The sequence below is a fragment of the Chelonia mydas genome, chromosome 10 (genome assembly GCF_015237465.2).
Source record: "Chelonia mydas isolate rCheMyd1 chromosome 10, rCheMyd1.pri.v2, whole genome shotgun sequence".
In the NCBI taxonomy this organism is placed as follows: Eukaryota; Metazoa; Chordata; order Testudines; family Cheloniidae; genus Chelonia; species Chelonia mydas.
Window position 1 is genome coordinate 77,541,761 of NC_051250.2, and position 17,796 is coordinate 77,559,556.

Below are 17,796 nucleotides of genomic sequence, written 5' to 3' on the forward strand. Positions count from 1 at the left end.
TTTAATTCTTTAAGTAGTGAGTTCTCAAATGCCTAATCTGTCCTGGCTGGAGCAATCACGCCTATGGTAACTTATTAAAAATACATATTATATCTAGGTTTTTTGCTTCTATTGGAGGCACACATCCGCACATGATCTCGATATTGGTGCATGTAACAAAATTCATTCTGCACGTGGATGGAAAAAAACAAAACAAAACAAAACAGAGGGGACACTGATTGGGAGGATAAATACATTGAAAAGACTGTGAGATGCTCAGCTACTATGGTGACTGGGTCAGATAAATACCAGAGACTGATTTGACTCTCTTTGATTTTGAAGAAGTGCCCCCATCCCCTTCACTCAAACCAGGGTGGAGCGATGCATAAACAAGAGCAGGCTTATGCCAGAAAGAAAGACAGAGCCCAAAACCGCCCATTTCTAACTGTATCATCCCAACCCCTGTAAGCAGAGACAGGTTTAACATACGCACTATTTTCCTTCCGGAGTCCATCCAGCTCTTGCAATATACTCTATTCCTTCAAACAGGATCTCGAAAGGCTGCACTAGTTCTTTATCCATGACAGCTGCAATCTGTTGAAGACGACAGCAATTCAGTGACACTGAAATAACCTCACCAAGGTACAGTGTGTGCACGTATGCGTACACACACACACACACCCACCCACCAGGTATCTGACACTAGAACGGGCCTATCCTGTTTGAAACACTGATCCACAGATTAAAATTTGACAATTGCGCATCAAAGAAGTCTGTTTGCTTTGACATGAGATACTAATTAAATAAAAAGTCATAAATGTCAAATTAATGTAGGAGATAAATGAACCTTAAAACTTACTCTTCCTTCAGCATCAACTGTTATTTCTGACATTTTGAAAGTGACCTTTGGATTTGCTGTACCTATAAAACAGACAGATGTTAGCAGTCATACACAAACGGTGCAACAGACAATGTGTTTGCCTCCAGGAGGACACACCCAGGTTTCCGATAATTCTGAAATTCAGTTCATATAGAAATGAAAAAAGCGAAGACGCTGATTACCCTAAATGTGCTGTCTGTGGAGGGCATGGAATTCAGGTCAAAGAAGAAGTAACAGACACATCTGAGATTTAGGGAGAGGAGGAGGCATCGAGTGAAACTGCATAACCTGCTAGAAGAGCAGCAGCTCTCCAGAACAGATATTGACCTCTTTAGACTTGCAGCACGATCTTCACATGCAGTTGTAAGTTATCTCTCCACACGCCTACATGTCAGTTCTGCCTACCCACTTCCAAATATCTCAGTACGCCAGTGTCCAACAATATTTGTTTCCCACCCTCCTGCTGCAATACAGTATCTATAAAAACCCAAGCCTGGCTGCTGGAGATGCTTACTTTTGCCATTCCAGGGGCAGTGACAGGACCACTAGCTGTAATATTGGGTCAGGAGCACACACAGTCTGTGGCCCAGGCTCTAAGCAGAAAGAGTGCACCAAATGCTCCTAACCCCCATGCCACATCACTAGTGCACTGCCAGCAGCTAAATACAAAACCCGCAGTGAAACGTGATCACTCTGCAGAGTTCACACTGAGATGCTGCAAAGAGAAACAACGCCACACTGTCAGATAAACATATGACAGCAGCTCCAAAAGAGGGAAGACAGTGTGTGGCCAACTCACGAGAGACCTAGGTTCAGCAGTGAACTTAGGACCAACACCACATTGTAGCCGGAAAGCTGGCACGGCCACAAGTGAGTAGTCTGACCTCCAGGGAGGCTGTTGCCCCAGCCATATTCAGTCCACAAGCACAGCACTCAATTAAAGGAGCCACACGGGCAGCACCATTCATAGAACCTTGTCTTTGGAGGCTAGGCTGGGCATTGCCATAAAACAAGAGGAATACAATGAGAGCATCCCAAGCAATGAGACAGGGGAAAGAGGAGAGAAGACAGCAATGGTCTCACCTGTTTTGGGATATCTAAAGGAATCCGTCCTCCTGGTCTCCAGCATGGGGGATGTGACATGAATAATTTCCACCTCTGACTCATCATTTTCTTCATAAAGAATCCTAAGAATTTTGCCTCCAGTGACAGCTAGAAAGGAACAAATACATATATTATTACAGCTGCGCTGAATGTGAAATGTATCGTACACAGCAATACTGTTCCTTTGGGTACTAGTGGGGAAGCTATATCGTATACCACATGATCCAACTATCCAGTAAACTGTATTTGACCTTTCACAACGCCAAACAATCTTGAATCTCTTACAAATGCTGTTATCACATGGGTTAGTAAAAATCTCTTCTTTCCAGGCTACATCTCCAGAGCATGAGCTGACCTCTCATGAAAAAAAGAGAGAGATTAGCCCTTCTGCTATATATTGTACGTACTCCCCTCCCTTTGTTCTTTTCTCCAATATTACTATAGGGACACTTGCCTAAAAGCAAATCTTCAACCTTAAAAGCTCATTTCCTTCTCTCCCCCTCTGAAATCATGGTTTTGTCTGGGGCATCATGCATTAAGCAGCAAACTGTTGCAAAGTGACAAACAGAGGGTCATACCGCAAAGCGGGCTGAGAAGCAGGAAGTGAAATTAGGCAGAGGCGTTGAGGTCATTTCCACCCAATTTCTAGAGAAAGTCTGTGACACTGGCAGACCATGTGCCAGCCCAGGCCTGACTGAGCACTGACAAACGTATAGCCAGAAACCAGTCTTGCCTATCTGCGTGTTCGCATTATCAAAATAAATATTAGATGTTAAGTTGATAAGAATGTGCTTAGTGTTTTATAAATGCTTGTAGGATGCCGCATGTATTGTTCTCACCCAATTACACCCCATGTTATAAGGTAACAGCAAACATTTGCATTGTATATACACCTGCAACGAGGTAACCCATCAAATAGAAAGAAGCCTCAAGTAATGTAAATGAAGGACTACAGCGGGAAGGTGCTAATTCCAGTGCATTTCAAAGCAAGTGGCCATTGTGTGTGATGATCAGAGATCAACAACTAAATGCATTCCTCATCCTCCCATCATGAAAGAAAGAGCCCATGTGGGTCACAAAACTGTCAACTTGTTTTCTGTGAGAAGAAACTATGAATATGGACCCAAGAAAAAATTCATCATCTCCTGTTGGGATTCTATGAGGGCAGAATAACTGAATGAGAAGGTGGAGATCCCCAGAGTTATTCTGGGCAGCCCCGAGAGACTTTTGGGAAACTGGCAAATTATGCCATCTCTGTTACCATTGGGAATTCACTGCGATTCACCTGTATATATATTTTACCTCCTTTAACCTCTCAATAACTCATTTCTTTTTCCTAGCTAATAGATCTTTAGTTAGCTTACTATAGAATTAGCTACAAGCGTTGTCTTCGATGTGATATCTAGGATGCAAATCAACCTGGGTGAGTGACTGGTCTCTTGGGACTGGGTTTAACCAAAATATTTTCTGATTTTTGGTGTAAGTGACCATTTATCATACAGTTCAGCTTGCCTGCATGGCAAGCTAGACTGGAGTGTCTAAGGGGACTGTCTCTGACCCACTGTAAGACTACTGTTGTACTTTGGGAGATCACATTTGGTACTAGGCTAGTGAAATCTAATTACAGAACATACTACCAGTCTGGGGAGCCTGCCCTGAGGTAGGCACTCCTGGCCATGAGCCACTCCAAAGTGACGTTTCATGCCTGTCAGACAGATTACATTTAGCACACTTACTTGGCTCAGCATTCGGACACCACCAGTAGCCAGTGTATCTATCAAATTCCTCCTGAAGCACAAAAGTAGCTACCCCAGCAGATCTGGGATCCTCTTCTAGGTTGGCCAATTCTGAACAGGCAACATTAGAAAGAGTTAGCCAAGATCCGAGCTCTTCTGCTGCCACAGCACCTAAAAACACTCCCAAGTTGTGTTTTCCCAACCGTTGGCCAAACTCACCCCCAGGATAAATTGACTGGAAGAGGAAAACAAGCCTTCCTGCTTTCTCAGCCTCCAACCAGTTTCTCAACTTTGAATGAACTAGTACTAATGAAGAAAATATTCTCTTTGCACCTGCTAGCTTAACTAAAAGCTAAAGTAACTACGGCAAAAGCTTTTCTGCACAACAGAAACTGAAAGTACTTACATTGGGAAAAATGTAAGAACAGTACCAGCATTCATTCCATTGTAAAGACTGAAAATAATATAGATCCTTAATGCAGTGCATGACATTGTGACTTACTTATAAAGCTTGAGTTGACCTCAAAAGTTAAAGATGTTTTCCCCCTGCTTCCATATATCATCGAAAAAGCAGCACCGTTAAACTATTTAAAATTTGAAGAGGGCTTATTAATGCAGCATTATTTATTTATATGGATTTTAGGAAATTAAGGCCTCAACACAGGTTGTCACTTTCATGTTTAATGGGTTTAAATTTAAAAAGAAGAATGTATTTAACTCTTAAACATAATTAACTTTTAATTGATTTTTATCCACCCTGGAAGTGGGTATTTCCCCTGTTCCTTCATCCAAGTCACACACTGGTATATCTGTAAAATACAAGGAGTACTTGTGCCACCTTAGAGACTAACAAATTTATTTGAGCATAAGTTTTCGTGAGCTACAGCTCACTTCATCATGCATGATGAAGTGAGCTGTAGCTCACGAAAACTTATGCTCAAATAAATTTGTTAGTCTCTAAGGTGCCACAAGTACTCATCTTCTTTTTGCGAATACAGACTAACACGGCTGCTACTCTGAAACCTGTAAAATACGGTTAGGGTGGAAGCAAAGGAAGAGAAATTATTATCTGAACATGAGGCAGAAGCCAGTGTGCAAGTCAGAAGCACTTCAGATCACCTCCAAGACCTTTGCAGCACGTCTGGTCACTGGTGGGAATTCTCCTCCAGTTCTGCCCAGCTCATAGCGCCTCCATTCTGAAGGAAGCAGTCACGGGGAAAAGGGAAAACTTTGGGTTCAACGAGAAAAGCTTCCTTGATGCATTCAAAGAATGAGCCACCTTGCCAGACTTCATGGACATGGAAGTGAATTGCTCCACAAGCCAGCAGAAGAAACACAGAGAACGTAACATACAGATGGCCAAATTCAGCCCTGGAATAACAGGGCCAACTCCCATGAATTTCAATAGAAGCCATTAATGCCAGTGCCAAATTTAGTCTAGAGAATACACACACACAGCTGAAGAGATTAAAGATCTGGATTGTAAATTGAACATGCATTACCGTTATGGACAAAGGTTAGCCTCCTTTCTTCTCTGGTTAGTATATTAGAAATCCAGATGTCATTGCTATGGATAAATGCAATCCAGTTTGGATCAGCTGGGCACAGTTTTGGATCCATCCGTATGTTTGGACAACTGGTCTCCACTAAATTGGGCTTTAAGGGCTGTTGCTGTTTAAAAGAAGAAAAGATGAATTAGACAGCAATATAAAACACATCGACAACAGGAGCTAAACTGTTACTCTGTTCATCTCCAAAAAGATGGATGGTTTCCATTAAGTACAGATACAAGTGTTACTGGCAGGTACAGTAGCCAACTTCTACTTGCATTCAAATGCTGGGGCTTAGTGCGAGAGGAATCCAACCTTTTTTGACCAAGAAAAACATAAAATACCCACATGCTGCCGGTAGGGAAGCTTCTGCGGCCACTGTGCCTACTGCGTGGTTCCACAGATGCCACGCTAACGGCCCTAAGACAGACACCTTTCATCAGCACTAGTAGAAAGTCAGCTTGTTTACAAAGGCTCAGTGCACTTTAAAAAATTGCACCCTGATGGATGACCTGGCTGAAGCACGTAATAGCCTCATTTGCTAAACCCACTGAGAATGCAGCAGCATCCATCAGATGATATGATTAGACTGACATCAAGCATTTGTTACATTAAAAAGAAATTACTCTGGCTTGGAAGTCGGAGTCCAGCTTCAGCACTTAGGCAGCAGTGACCCCAGCTGCTCTTTCACAAAGTTCTCTTCTCAATTCTTCAGCCCAATCTAATGAGTAGAAACCTTGTAACAAGTAATTTCACGGAACGACTTTTACAGTCTCCAGATTTATGATTTAGTGTTACTATGCACATTCCTTTCTCCTCTTCGCCCATCTGTTCAACATTACTAGCCGTCGACTTCACGTGATTTCCCCCCCCCATCTCTAGAATGCATTTCAGTGACCCTCAGCATATTTGTACATCCGGAGCTGGCTGCTTGATCTACAAATCTCATCGCCTGGACTCTTCCGCAAACAAATTCCTGACACAGTACATTAACATAAGGATTAGCAATGTACTTGAACTCACAGTAAATCCATGAGGGCCGCCGTCTTTTACGTGGTAAATTCCACTGCCAGCCTGAAACAGAAAGGTGCCACTTTCTCTGTGATAATCATAAGAGGCAATTCCAACTGTCCCAATGCGCTTTCTCTCTCGCAGCAATTCTTCTTCGCGGGAGTACATCCCGTAGTCTAGGGAAGCCTGAATAGGGAGAGACAGGAGAACTCATCTGGCTTGCTCTACTTTTTACTTGGTCTTCTCATGTACAGAAAGCATCTTCTCTGGCACCAAAGAGCCAAAGATGGCTGGCTGCTTGAGTCGTATTCTAGCATCTCTGGCAAACAAAGAAAAGTGTTAATCTAATGAGAATCCCGCTGGCTGCAAGCAGCCTGCTCATTCTTGAGTCTCCGTCCTCGTACCAGTAACTCTGGGCCAGGTTCAGATCTCACATCATTGTAAAGCCGGTTGTAATTCCGCCACCAATTTAAATGGTGTTGGGTGGAAAAGAGGGTAGGAGCAGATAGTGCCCCTTTGGCTTTTTAGCAGTCTGGGAAGTCTCCCCGCAACAGTCTTTGGGGATCTTATTTGAACCAGTGCAACAAACGTTCGTGATGTCCCTCGTAGACACAGCCATTTTCTTTGTAGGATCTGTGCTACCTTTTCCCAGTATCGGTGCATGGGCAGACATAGGCCAATTCTGTCTCGGGAGTTTTACATACACCCTTTTGAGCCAATGAACAGGAAAAGAGAGGAGAAAGTTCCTTCCTGCTGGTTTCAGATCTGATTTCTCAAAGGAAGGATGGAAGCCAAAAGTGACCTCGGGCTGGCCTACACACAAGTTGCACTGGTTTGACTTAGGGCTTGTCTACATGAGAAAGTTGCACTTATATAACTTGAATTGTTCTAAACACAGTCAAACTGGTGCAGAAAGGCTGTCTGGACACTCTCAGTTCAGTATAAGAATAGCTCATTTTGGTTTTTTTTAAACCTGCTTCTAATCAATTTAAGCCAGGGGTGGCCAACCTGAGCCTGAGAAGGAGCCACAATTTACCAATGTGCATTGCCAAAGAGCCACAGTAACACGTCAGCAGCCCCCTCATCAGCTCCATTCCACCCCACTCCCGATCAGCTGTTTGGTGGTGTGCAGCAGGCTCTCGGGAGGGGAATGAGCAAGGGCCTGGCAGGCTCAGGGGAGGGGGCAGGAAAGGGTGGAGTGGGGGGCAGGGCCTGTGGCAGAGCCAGGGGTCGAGCAGGGAGCACCCCCACCCGGCAAACTGGAAAGTTGGCGTCTGTAGCTCCAGCCCCAGAGTCGGTGCCTAGACAAGGAACCGCATATTAACTTCTGAAGAGCCGCATGTGGCTCTGGAGCCCCAGGTTGGCCACCCCTGATTTAAGCAAAACCAAAATAAGCTCCTCTTACACCAAAATAAGAGCATCCATAGAGCCTGTTAACTTTCTTGTGGAGATTTAGTTAAATTGCTGCAAGCTTCAATGTGGACACACAAACTGGTTACACTGGTTTTGCTTGCCCTTACAGCTGCAAGCTAAACCAATATAAGCCAGATTTCAATGAATTTAAAGAGTATCCATACAAGATTGCGCCAATTGAACTAAATCAGTTTAAAACTCACCCCCCTTTGGTTAAAATTAGGCAACTGTGTGCACAGACCAGGCGCTAGAATGAGCAAGCGTCTGGAAATGCCTAGGGAGCTCTAGGTTTACAAGGGAGATTCTGCCTTAGGAGAAAGAAGCAACCTGGGCCGGAATGGTGCTCAGAAAGCTGCACAGTTTGTCCATTTTCGCTTCCAGCCCCAAAAACCTAGTGAGAGTCCATTTTTGTTTTCAGCAAATCACTAGTGGGTGCTTTACTGCTATACAGACAAGGTCCACACACCAGGCATGTCTGGCTGGCAGCTCGATGGTTACGAGGCAAACAGAACGTGTCGTAAAAGAATTAAAAATGTCGGCGGTGACTAGAGAGGAAAAGTAGAAACACAGAGTTTAACTAACTCGAGCCGAGATCCACAGTGATCAGCTGGGAGGGATGAGAGCACCACGAGCATTTTTAGTAGGACCTACAGCCTCATGAGGGGCCAGACTGGTAACATCCAGGGTGCTCACGTCATAGCTAATGCAACAGGGGCAAGTCCTGCCACCCTTCCACACCAGAGGACTGCTGCAGGTTTGCTGAGGGGAAGGACAAGGACACAGGGAGACCACATAAGGGGCACGTACCGCCTGCAGCTCGGAACTCCAACATGAGGACCAGGAGCAGCTGGGGGATTAAGCATATGGAGCAATTGATCAATAACCCCCTCCACTGCATGGTATTCACTGTGGGCTCCCGTAGTCTTGCCATTGACACAGCAGCCATACAGCAGACTGGTAGAGGAGGATTTGGGGGAAGGCAAAAGCTGTGACACCTTTAAACCAACTGTATCAGAAGTCACCTGGACTCATTAGAAGTGAGGCTTCTACAATAAGTCCCTTGCTCTTCCTTCAGAAAAATTACTACAAGAGATCTGCTGGAAGCTACATGCAGCAATTGCAACCCCTGCAGGGGGAGCAGAAACCAGCCAGAAAAGGATTTTTTTTTTTTAAATGATTTACAAAAGGCTACAACATGCATAAAGTTGACAAGATAAGATCTTTTTAAAATTTAACAGTAAAGCGCTTAGCTATGCAAGAGGGAAAGTAAAAACGTTTAAGACCTTAAGACATTCACTGCACAGCCTCTTGGTGGCTCACAATTGCAATAACTCCAGCTTGCCTGAGCAGCATGAATGCCTGCCATGAGGGAAAGAAGGTGTCATCATGTTCACGTACCTGAAAGAGATCCAAAAGAGGTTTCCAGGAAAGCATTAGGACTTCAGCTTTGTTTATGGTTTTGGGAATTTCCGAATAGAACAGCGTGTTCTCCCTGTTCTCGCCAGACATGGCTATAAAGGAAAACAGTATTCATTCCCCGTTATTGAAATATGACAAATGCTCTCCCAGGAGTTGATAAGGACAAACCAAAAGACACAACAGCAGACTGAGCAATTGCCTTCCTAAGGGGGAACCACTGAATGTCTGCACATTGCAGCCTCATTCACAGCATGGGATGGTGGGGCCAAGGGAAGGGGGGCGCTGCAAGCAGAAAAGGAGGAGGTGCCTGTAGGTGAAATTTTGGAACAAGGCATCACACCAAGCACACAGGCATGCTGCCCCTAGCACACTGACATTCCCTGGAAAGTCTATATCAGGACCTGTTACTGAGGGACAATTCAAAATCAAGCTCCAGCAGCAGGGCTTCTTAATTATTAAAAGCTCTTTGCCGGATTACAGAGTCACGCCCCTTGCCTGAAATGGTACGTCTACACTGCAGCTGGGACAGCAAGCCTAGGCCTACCCAGGCTAGCGTTGCTTAAGTTTGCTCATTAAAAATTGGAGTGTCGCGGCGGCTGCACAGGTGGTGGCATGGGCTAACTGCCTGAGTGCATACCTAGGGTCTGAAGCAGGACTGGACTCCGGTGGCTAGCCGGTGACACTGTGGCTACACTGCTATTTTTAGCAAGTTAGCTTGGGTATGCCCATGTGTGGTACAATCCCTGCTCCTGACTGCAACGTAGCCATACCTCAAATGAGAGGGTTTCCAGCTACCTTTTGATGGGGTTTCTCCCTCACCCCCAAAAAGTACACTTGTTAGACAAAACAAATCCACACATTTTTAATCTTCAGCATGGGGGTTGGACTAGATGACCTCCTGACGTCTCTTCCAACCCTAATAGTCCATGATTCTATGTTTTATAACCTTTGGGGCCAACTCCTTCTAAAGTTAATGGGACTTTTGCCACTGACCTGATTAGCAGCAGGATTAGACCTATTTACGAATCACTTTCAACATAACAGTCACTCTTCTGCCTAAACATTCTTTACCTCCTTTTGTTAAAAGGAGCCCATAAGATTTCTCCAAAATGAAAGAACAATTTCTCTTTATTTTTCATTGTTTACTTTGTCTCTAGTCAGTTTCGCCTTCCCCTGTTTCAGACAGACGCTTTCCCATTATTTGCATGGGTTTTTCACACAGCAACAACAGAGAAAGGTATATACCTTTTAAATATATAAAAGATTGTGATAGTAAAACTACAAGGAGCAGCAGGGTAGGTGCAGTTCCTGATTTCCTGTTGGGCTATGTAAGGATTAAGTAAAGACTTGGAAAACCGCTATCATGGTAATAGGGAGTAGGCACCCACACACACGATTTCTTTGCTTGATAAAGTTGCCATCCCTCTCCCTTCCCTTCTGCTTGTTAAGGACTGATAAGCATTGCAGCTGCATAAGGAATGTGGGTGTCTAAAGAAAACACTTCTTTACCCCTTCCTTCCTTTCCCAGCTACATAGATGAGTTCGGGGTCATGGCTCCTTCCTCCCTTCCCTGCGAACTGCTGAGTAAGGGAATTTTTGGCTACAACTACTGCAAAGTAATGTATCTTCAAGGTAAAAATGGCTGTATAATATGCTTAAACAGTAAACAGGGGCAGCAATAATCACATTCAGTATATAGCTATTAATATTCATTGTATGGGCGTTCATATTACTCAATAAGGGCTTTGGGGGTGTTGCAGTAAATGTAGGTATTTATATACTAAATTAGATAAAAAAAGTGTGCCGTAACTAATCCAGTGCTTGCTCGACAATTGGGTCGAGGGGAACAAGTACAGCAATAAAGAAGCCCGTTTACTCAATCCGCCTCTGGGTCCTCCTGCTCAATCTCTAAAAATTACTTTAAAAGTACTGCTATAAATGGATGAAGTGTCAAATTAACCATGTCCATGAAACTGCCTCACCGGGGTGCTGTGAAGGCCAGTTAAAATGTTACTAATTCCCATTTTATGAGAGGGGAAACTGAGGGGGACAGATCATCAGTTTCAGGTTTTGGATCAGCTTGTGGGCAGACTGTGCCCCCATGTGGCACTCCATGGATTTCATTGAGGTTCCACACCTTCATTCTGAATTGTTAATCAGACTCTAAGGGTACATTTACACAGGGATAAGAGACACACAGCAGAGCTGCGGGTGGCTCAAGTCAGCTGACTTGGGCTCGCAGGGCTAAAAATTGTTGTTTGGACTTTTGGCATTGGGTTAGAGCCCGAACGTTTACACAGCAGGTTTTCATCCCTGGAGCCTGAGCACCATGAGCTTGAGTCAGCTGACTCAGGCCAGCCGCAGGGTTTTCTCCCCGTGTAAACTTTCCCAAGAAGCAAGCACTGAAGTCAGAATTCAGCTCTGGCTCTGTTTTCTGAACAGGGCTTCACCACTCCCTGTAGACTGGATTTTTCATGTTTACTACTGTGGCTTTTGGACAGAAACCACAAAACCTGCTAAGCCCCGCCCCCCTCACCTGCAGTACCTTTCACACTACAAAATGACATGGAAGTACTAAAATTGGCACAGCATTGATTTAGAACCCCAGATTACTCAGTTTAAGTGAACCACAATTAGTAAAAATGAGTGAGAAGTGAGGAGAAGAGGCCAAGAATAACAATTTTAATACATCCATTCACGAGAGAAGCCAAAGATAACTACAGGAAAAACAAAGCATTTCATTTGTGTAAATATATATGTCCCCATTTCTGCATATCCTCCCAGCTATCTGCAGTGACCCTGGAAAATATGCTCCATCTGGAACAGTGGCATTGAGGTGTCTGAAAATTATGCTTACAATTTCTCTTTTTAGGAGGCTAACATGCAGATATGCTCTTTTCCCCCTCCATCAGGGTGCAAGCAAATAGGTAAAACAGATCAAATTCTACCAATGTTTGGGGGGGAGAGAAATCAAACTTATTTTCAATAGAATCAAGTCCATAACAATGAGAGATATAAGCCCAGAAAGACCTCCACGGGCGGCTACTCCATCTCCCCAGCTAGTGCAGGACTGTTCCCGAAAGAACACTTTCTAATTCTTTTCCAGTTCTAAGAGTCCCAAGAGATGACGTTTCCACCACCCTCCCCGCTTTCCTTTGGAAGATTTTTTTTCACAAATGTTAAGGCCTGAAAGGACCAGGACGATCAGTTAATCTGACCAGCAATTGTAGCCTCAAGCCCGTAACGAGCCCTTCTGGTTTTGCTGTCCAATACATCTTATTCACAGGAAGAACACGAAAACCACCACTGAGGTTGTCTGGGTTTGAATCAAGACATGGGTCACGCAAGCAACTTACCCAGATAGTAGATCCTATCTGAATGGGCTCCTTCAGGGTCATTTTTCTTCACAAACGTGAAATCATGAGGAGCCTTGGCCACCATGTAGCCATGGTATTTCCTAGTGTCTGTGAGCAGTTTTTTAAGCTGACTCCAGGAATATCTTTCTACATAGAAGGGTTCCAGTGTTGGCTGCTCCTCTGCCTCAGCATGCTCCTCACTTTCAGACGTTCCAAAGATTTCAAGACCCAGCTGTTCAGTTTCCATGGCTGCTGCCATGTTGCATGTTTCTGGAAGAACGGGACAAAGGGGACACTTCAGACAGCTGCCTTTTAGCATGCTAGCAAATATATGCCAAAAAAGAAATAGCCCAGCAAAAACAATACAAGCAAACTGCTATTTCAATACAAGTTTTAAACAGAGATTTTTATTTTGGAAAATACCTTGTCATCATTCAGGCCCAAACCTTTAAGCATGAGATGTGAGGATGGCATTAAGAACTTTGCAGATCAATGTATATTCTATATAAAGTTTTCTACTTTTGTTAAATATGTGCTTACTCTCATTTTACAACTACAATTCCTTGGTTCTTCTTTGTTAAATCTTGCATGATTACTTTTCTCTGTCATTATCCTGCATACGTTACCTACCTTTATAGTATAAGCCTATATTACAACCAACGATGACTAAGGTTGTGCAGCAGTCAGGGGGAAAAGTTTCCAGATACTGTATATGGAGCCTTCCAACCGCGCACAGTTGACCAATGCAACCACATGACCTTATTAACATTGTCCTCCTCCTTGCAGTCACTTGATAAGTCTTCTTTCAAGTTAGATCGTAAGCTCTTCAGGGCAGAGATCAAGTCTACTCTTGTGTAGCGCAACCTGATGCTAACTGGGGCCTTTGTGCACTGCAACGCTGCTACTGCTAAATAACAATGATGCAAATATTACCATAACTGTTGACACTCAGGTTCAACATTCCCTCTACACAAGACAGTGCCGTGCCATTAAGTTCCAGTTGAGCAATGTGAACATCCAGCATGAAGCCCAAGTCTTGTTTTGTGTTTTTCTAGAGATCCATTTCAGAAATTAACAAATTGAGCTAATGTTCAGTTTGCCAGGATGGAGAGCCATCAGCATGGAAACTGAATTGCTTGTTCGCTCCTAGAGGAGGTCCCTTCAGTGCAGAGGAAAGGGGGAGGGGGGCACCATAGGAACGATAGTGTTGCCATTAAGCGTTACGTACCTCTTCTAGGGACAGAGAGGGCTCCAGCGTACAGGAGTGTCAGTCCAGCACTTTACACAGACACTGAAACAAAAATAAACATAATACTTTCTTTTATAAAAAGAGTGCCATGTTGCTACAAGTCCCAGTTATACCACAGAGCCACACAAGTCCAAGCTCCCATGCAACTATAATATACACACACACACACAAGTGTGCCTGACATACACAACAACATACAACAGGCGAGCTGAATAACAACTGGAGACCAGCCAAAGTCGCTGGGTGTGACCTGAACCCCAGCCCATTTTAATACAAACAGCTAAAATTCAGGGGCCTGGGAAGGGCGTGTTTGGAAAAAGTTCCAGTTTGGCCCCATCTTTGCAAAACAATCGTATTATCGAGAGCTTATTATCCATAGATCTCAAAGCGCTTTACAAAGGAGGTTAGCATCATTATCCTCATTTTACAGATGGGGAAATTGAGGCACAGGGAGAGGAAACGACTTGCTGGGACTAAAACCCAAGTTTCCTAATTCTCAGTTTCCAGCCACTAGGCCTCTCCAAATAAATCTCTGCCCTATTTTTCCTTTGTCCAGGCCATTTACAAAGCATAAAACGGACAGCAGAAATGAAATGCCTCCTGCATCACAATCAAAGCACATTTGGAGAGTGTCCAAAATCTTACCCGGGTTAAAGCAATGCTTTGCTCATAACCTAAAAGAACTTAAGACATGCGTGGGCAAACTTTTGGCCCGAGGATCACATCGGGGTTCCGAAACTGTATGGAGGGCTGGGTAGGGAAGGCTGTACCTCCCCAGACAGCCTGGCCCTTGCCCCCTATCTGCCCCCTCTCACTTTCCACCCCCTGACTGCCCCCCTCAGAACTCCCAACCCATCCACCCCCCCACTCCTTGTCCCCTGATTGCCCCCTCCCGCCCCTAACCGCTCCCTGGGGATGCCATCCCCTATCCAACTCCCCCTGCTCCCCGTCCCCTGACAGCCCAGCCCCACCCCACCCAACCGCCCCCTGCTCCCTGTCCCCTGACTGCCACCCGGAACCCCCTGCCCCTTATCCAACCCCCCCGCTCCCCGCCCCCTTACCATGCTTCTCAGAGCGGCAGGAGCTTGCAGCCACGCTGCCCGGCAGGAGAGGTGGGCCGGAGCTCTGGTGGCGCAGCGAGCTGAGGGGGGACAGCAGGGGAGGGGCCGGGGGCTAGCTTTCCTGACCGGGAGCTCAAGGGCCGGGCAGAACCATCCCGCGGGCCGTAGTTTGCCTACCTCTGACTTAAGAGGTCAGACCTCACACTTGCATCAGAAGCCTCTTGTATATTTTGCAGAGTCCAACAAAATTATTCCTGGTTATTTCTACCCACCTACCTGGGTAGGTTTCCAAAATTCTGGTTTTCAACATACACATAAAAAGCAGCAGCAGCAGCTTTTAACAGGCAGATAAGCATGAAAAATCTCTACCCACATAAAAAGCTGAAGTCAACGGGATTTTACATAGGTGCAGGGGTCTGCCCACTCACAGCTGAATTTGAATTACAAATATCATCAGCCCCTTTCACTCAGTTGACACTCGTGGACGCCCCTCCCCACCCTCTTCACTCCCCTCCCAAATATATTTAGGACATCAAAATAACACTCTCTTAAGCCCGCTTAGTGGCATAACTGCAGCCTACACAGAGGATGGAGAGGTAGTGAGGGATTAGATGCCCACATCTGTGTCTCCGCATTAACCACCACAGAACAATATCTTATGAATAACATCCTTTGGAGTGGCTTAGCTGTGCAAGTGTCAGGCAGGTCAGGTTTTAGAGCTTGCTGAACACCCATACATCTGCCCACACAGTCAATTAGGAAGACATATTTTCTTGTTACAGCTATGACTTCTATGCCATTCAAATGAATTAGAAGTCAAGAAAGGATGCTGCAATAGGAGAGGAAGCTGGAGTATGACCAGCCGAAAACAAACAGCTTTCAGGCTGTAAGAGTCAGGGGTCTGAGGCGTGGCTGGCCCTGAAAGCTGCCTGGCAAAGGGTGGCAAAAGGGATCACTTCCTCTTTTGGAAAGGGAGGCAGTGTTGCTTAGAAGACAGAGCACTGGGCTGGGAGGCAGAAGATATGGGTTCTATTCCTGACTTGGATGCTGACCTGTTTGACTTGCCAAAGTCCACCTCTTTCCCCTTCTTGTGCCTCAGTTTCCCCACCTGTAAAATTTAATCAGACTGACCTCCTTTGTACAGCACTTTGACACATATGGATGAGAAGGGCTGTATAAGAACTTGTTATTAATATTTCTTTGCTGATTCTTAATTAATGCCCTCTCCACCCTGATCTCTCAGTATATTAAGTGGAGGGTAGAGAAAGGCTATGGTAACTGCTTTGGGGGTTGTGAAGAATATGAGATACCTAAATGGAAGGCCTGAGATTTTTTCCCCCCCCACCATACTTTAAATATCCCTAGTGTTAACCGGAGTGTGAGTGGGGTGAGGAAAGAAACCACTCAGGCCTGACTGGTCTCTCTGGAGGGTACTGACCCCGATAGGAGGCTCTGTCCAAGCCCTGTTGCATTTTATTCTCATACTTTGAGCTGGGTATTCCCAACAGCCTTCCCCACCTGGCAGTGCTGTCTGCACAGCAGCTCCCTGTTCAAACATACCCTGCCAGAACACCCCTATTGTCATGACCCATCTGGGGAAGGGTCCTGCATGTGTGTGGTAAGTCAGGGGAGAGAAGAAGTGGGTGCATGCATGTGGGGCACAAAGAGAGAGAGAGAGTGTGTGTGCGAGAGAGAGAGAGAGAGAAGGGAAACCTCCTCCGGGTGGGGCACAGGTGCGTGTGGGCAGGGAGACCATTCCTGCAGATAAGTCACTTGGCACTACAGAGAGTATGAGAGTCCAGCAGATAAGGCCCTCACGGGAAGAGCCCTTTAGAGGGAAAGGGGGGAGGAGAAGTTATTACAAAAGACTTTACGTAGGCAGAGAGTGAGGGAGAGCATGGGGGCTAATGTGGGACCAGCAGTGGGGAGCAGGTGGGCACGTGTGTGTGGGGGAGGGTGGGGTGTATGGAGCCCTGCAAGGTTGGGGGGGACAAAGTGTGGGGGTTGTGGGATCTGGCAGGTGGGAAGACACAGCAGGGATGCGTGCACACATGTAGCAGGGGGAGGAAGCACAGGGGGAGTCCAGAGGTGGTGGAAAGGAAGCCCAGCCATGGGTGTGTAGCCCCGCTGGAGAAGGAACACAGGAGCTCTGTGTGCATGTAGATTTGCAAGGTTGTGTATGTGGAGAGCAAAAGGATTGTGTGCAGCCCTGAGGGGGGATGGGACAGAGGGGGGGTGTGGGAGGGGGAGCATTCTCAAGGTAAAGAGAAGCATGTGTTGTGGAAAAGGGGAGCGCTGTGTGTCTGCGTAGCCCTGCAGAGGGGGATATGGGGGGGAGCGCTGTGTGTGTGTAGCCCTGCAGAGGGGGCTATGGGGGGGGAAGCGCTGTGTGTGTGTAGCCCTGCAGAGGGGGAAATGGGGGGAGCGCGCTGTGTGTGTGTGTGTGGCCCTGCAGAGGGAGGCATGAGGGGGGAGCGTTGTGTGCGTGTGTGCAGCCCTGCAGAGGGGGGGGGAAGCGTTGTGTGCGTGCAGCCCTGCAGAGGGGGATGGGGGGGGAGCGCTGTGCGCGTGTGCAGCCCTGCAGAGGGGGGGATGGCGGGGGAGCGCTGTGCGCGTGTGTGCAGCCCTGCAGAGGGGGATATGTGGGGGGGGAGCGCTGTGTGTGTGTCGCCCTGCAGAGGGCAATATGGGGGGGGAGTGCTGTGTGCGTCGCCCTGCAGAGGGGGATGCGGTGGGGGAGCGCTGTGTGTGTGTGTCGCCCTGCAGAGGGGGATATGGGGGGGGGGAGCCCTGTGTGTGTGTGCAGCCCTGTAGAGGGGGATATGGGGGGGAGCGCTGAGTGTGTGTGTGTGGCCCTGCAGAGGGAGGTATGGGGGGGGAGCGCTGTGTGTGTGTATCGCCCTGCAGAGGGGGATATTGCGGGGGGAGCCCTGTGTGTGTGTGTAGCCCTGCAGAGGGGGATATGGGCAGAGCATGCTGTGTGTGTGTCGCCCTGCAGAGGGGGATATGGGGGGGGGGGGAGCGCTGTGTGTGTGTCG

General features: G+C 46.4%; 1 protein-coding gene across 9 annotated transcripts in view; it reads right to left on the minus strand.

Moving 5' to 3' along the window:
• DPP8 (dipeptidyl peptidase 8) overlaps positions 1-17,796 on the minus strand; it is a 41,150-nt gene that overhangs the window by 20,048 nt on the left and 3,306 nt on the right. For 6 of the 9 annotated variants that reach the window (XR_005226992.2, XR_005226993.2, XR_005226994.2 and 3 more), the window contains exons 2-10: positions 13,677-13,739; positions 12,449-12,718; positions 9,072-9,184; positions 6,273-6,446; positions 5,202-5,370; positions 3,700-3,810; positions 1,943-2,071; positions 839-900; positions 473-573 (exon numbers count right to left, since the gene is read on the minus strand). Coding sequence is in view for 6 of the 9 variants with exons in the window: in XM_037910258.2 (XP_037766186.1) it covers positions 473-573; positions 839-900; positions 1,943-2,071; positions 3,700-3,810; positions 5,202-5,370; positions 6,273-6,446; positions 9,072-9,184; positions 12,449-12,707 (1,118 nt within the window). In the remaining 3 variants the exon portion in view is untranslated. The other 3 variants (XM_037910255.2, XM_037910260.2, XM_037910259.2) reach the window with 3 other exon arrangements.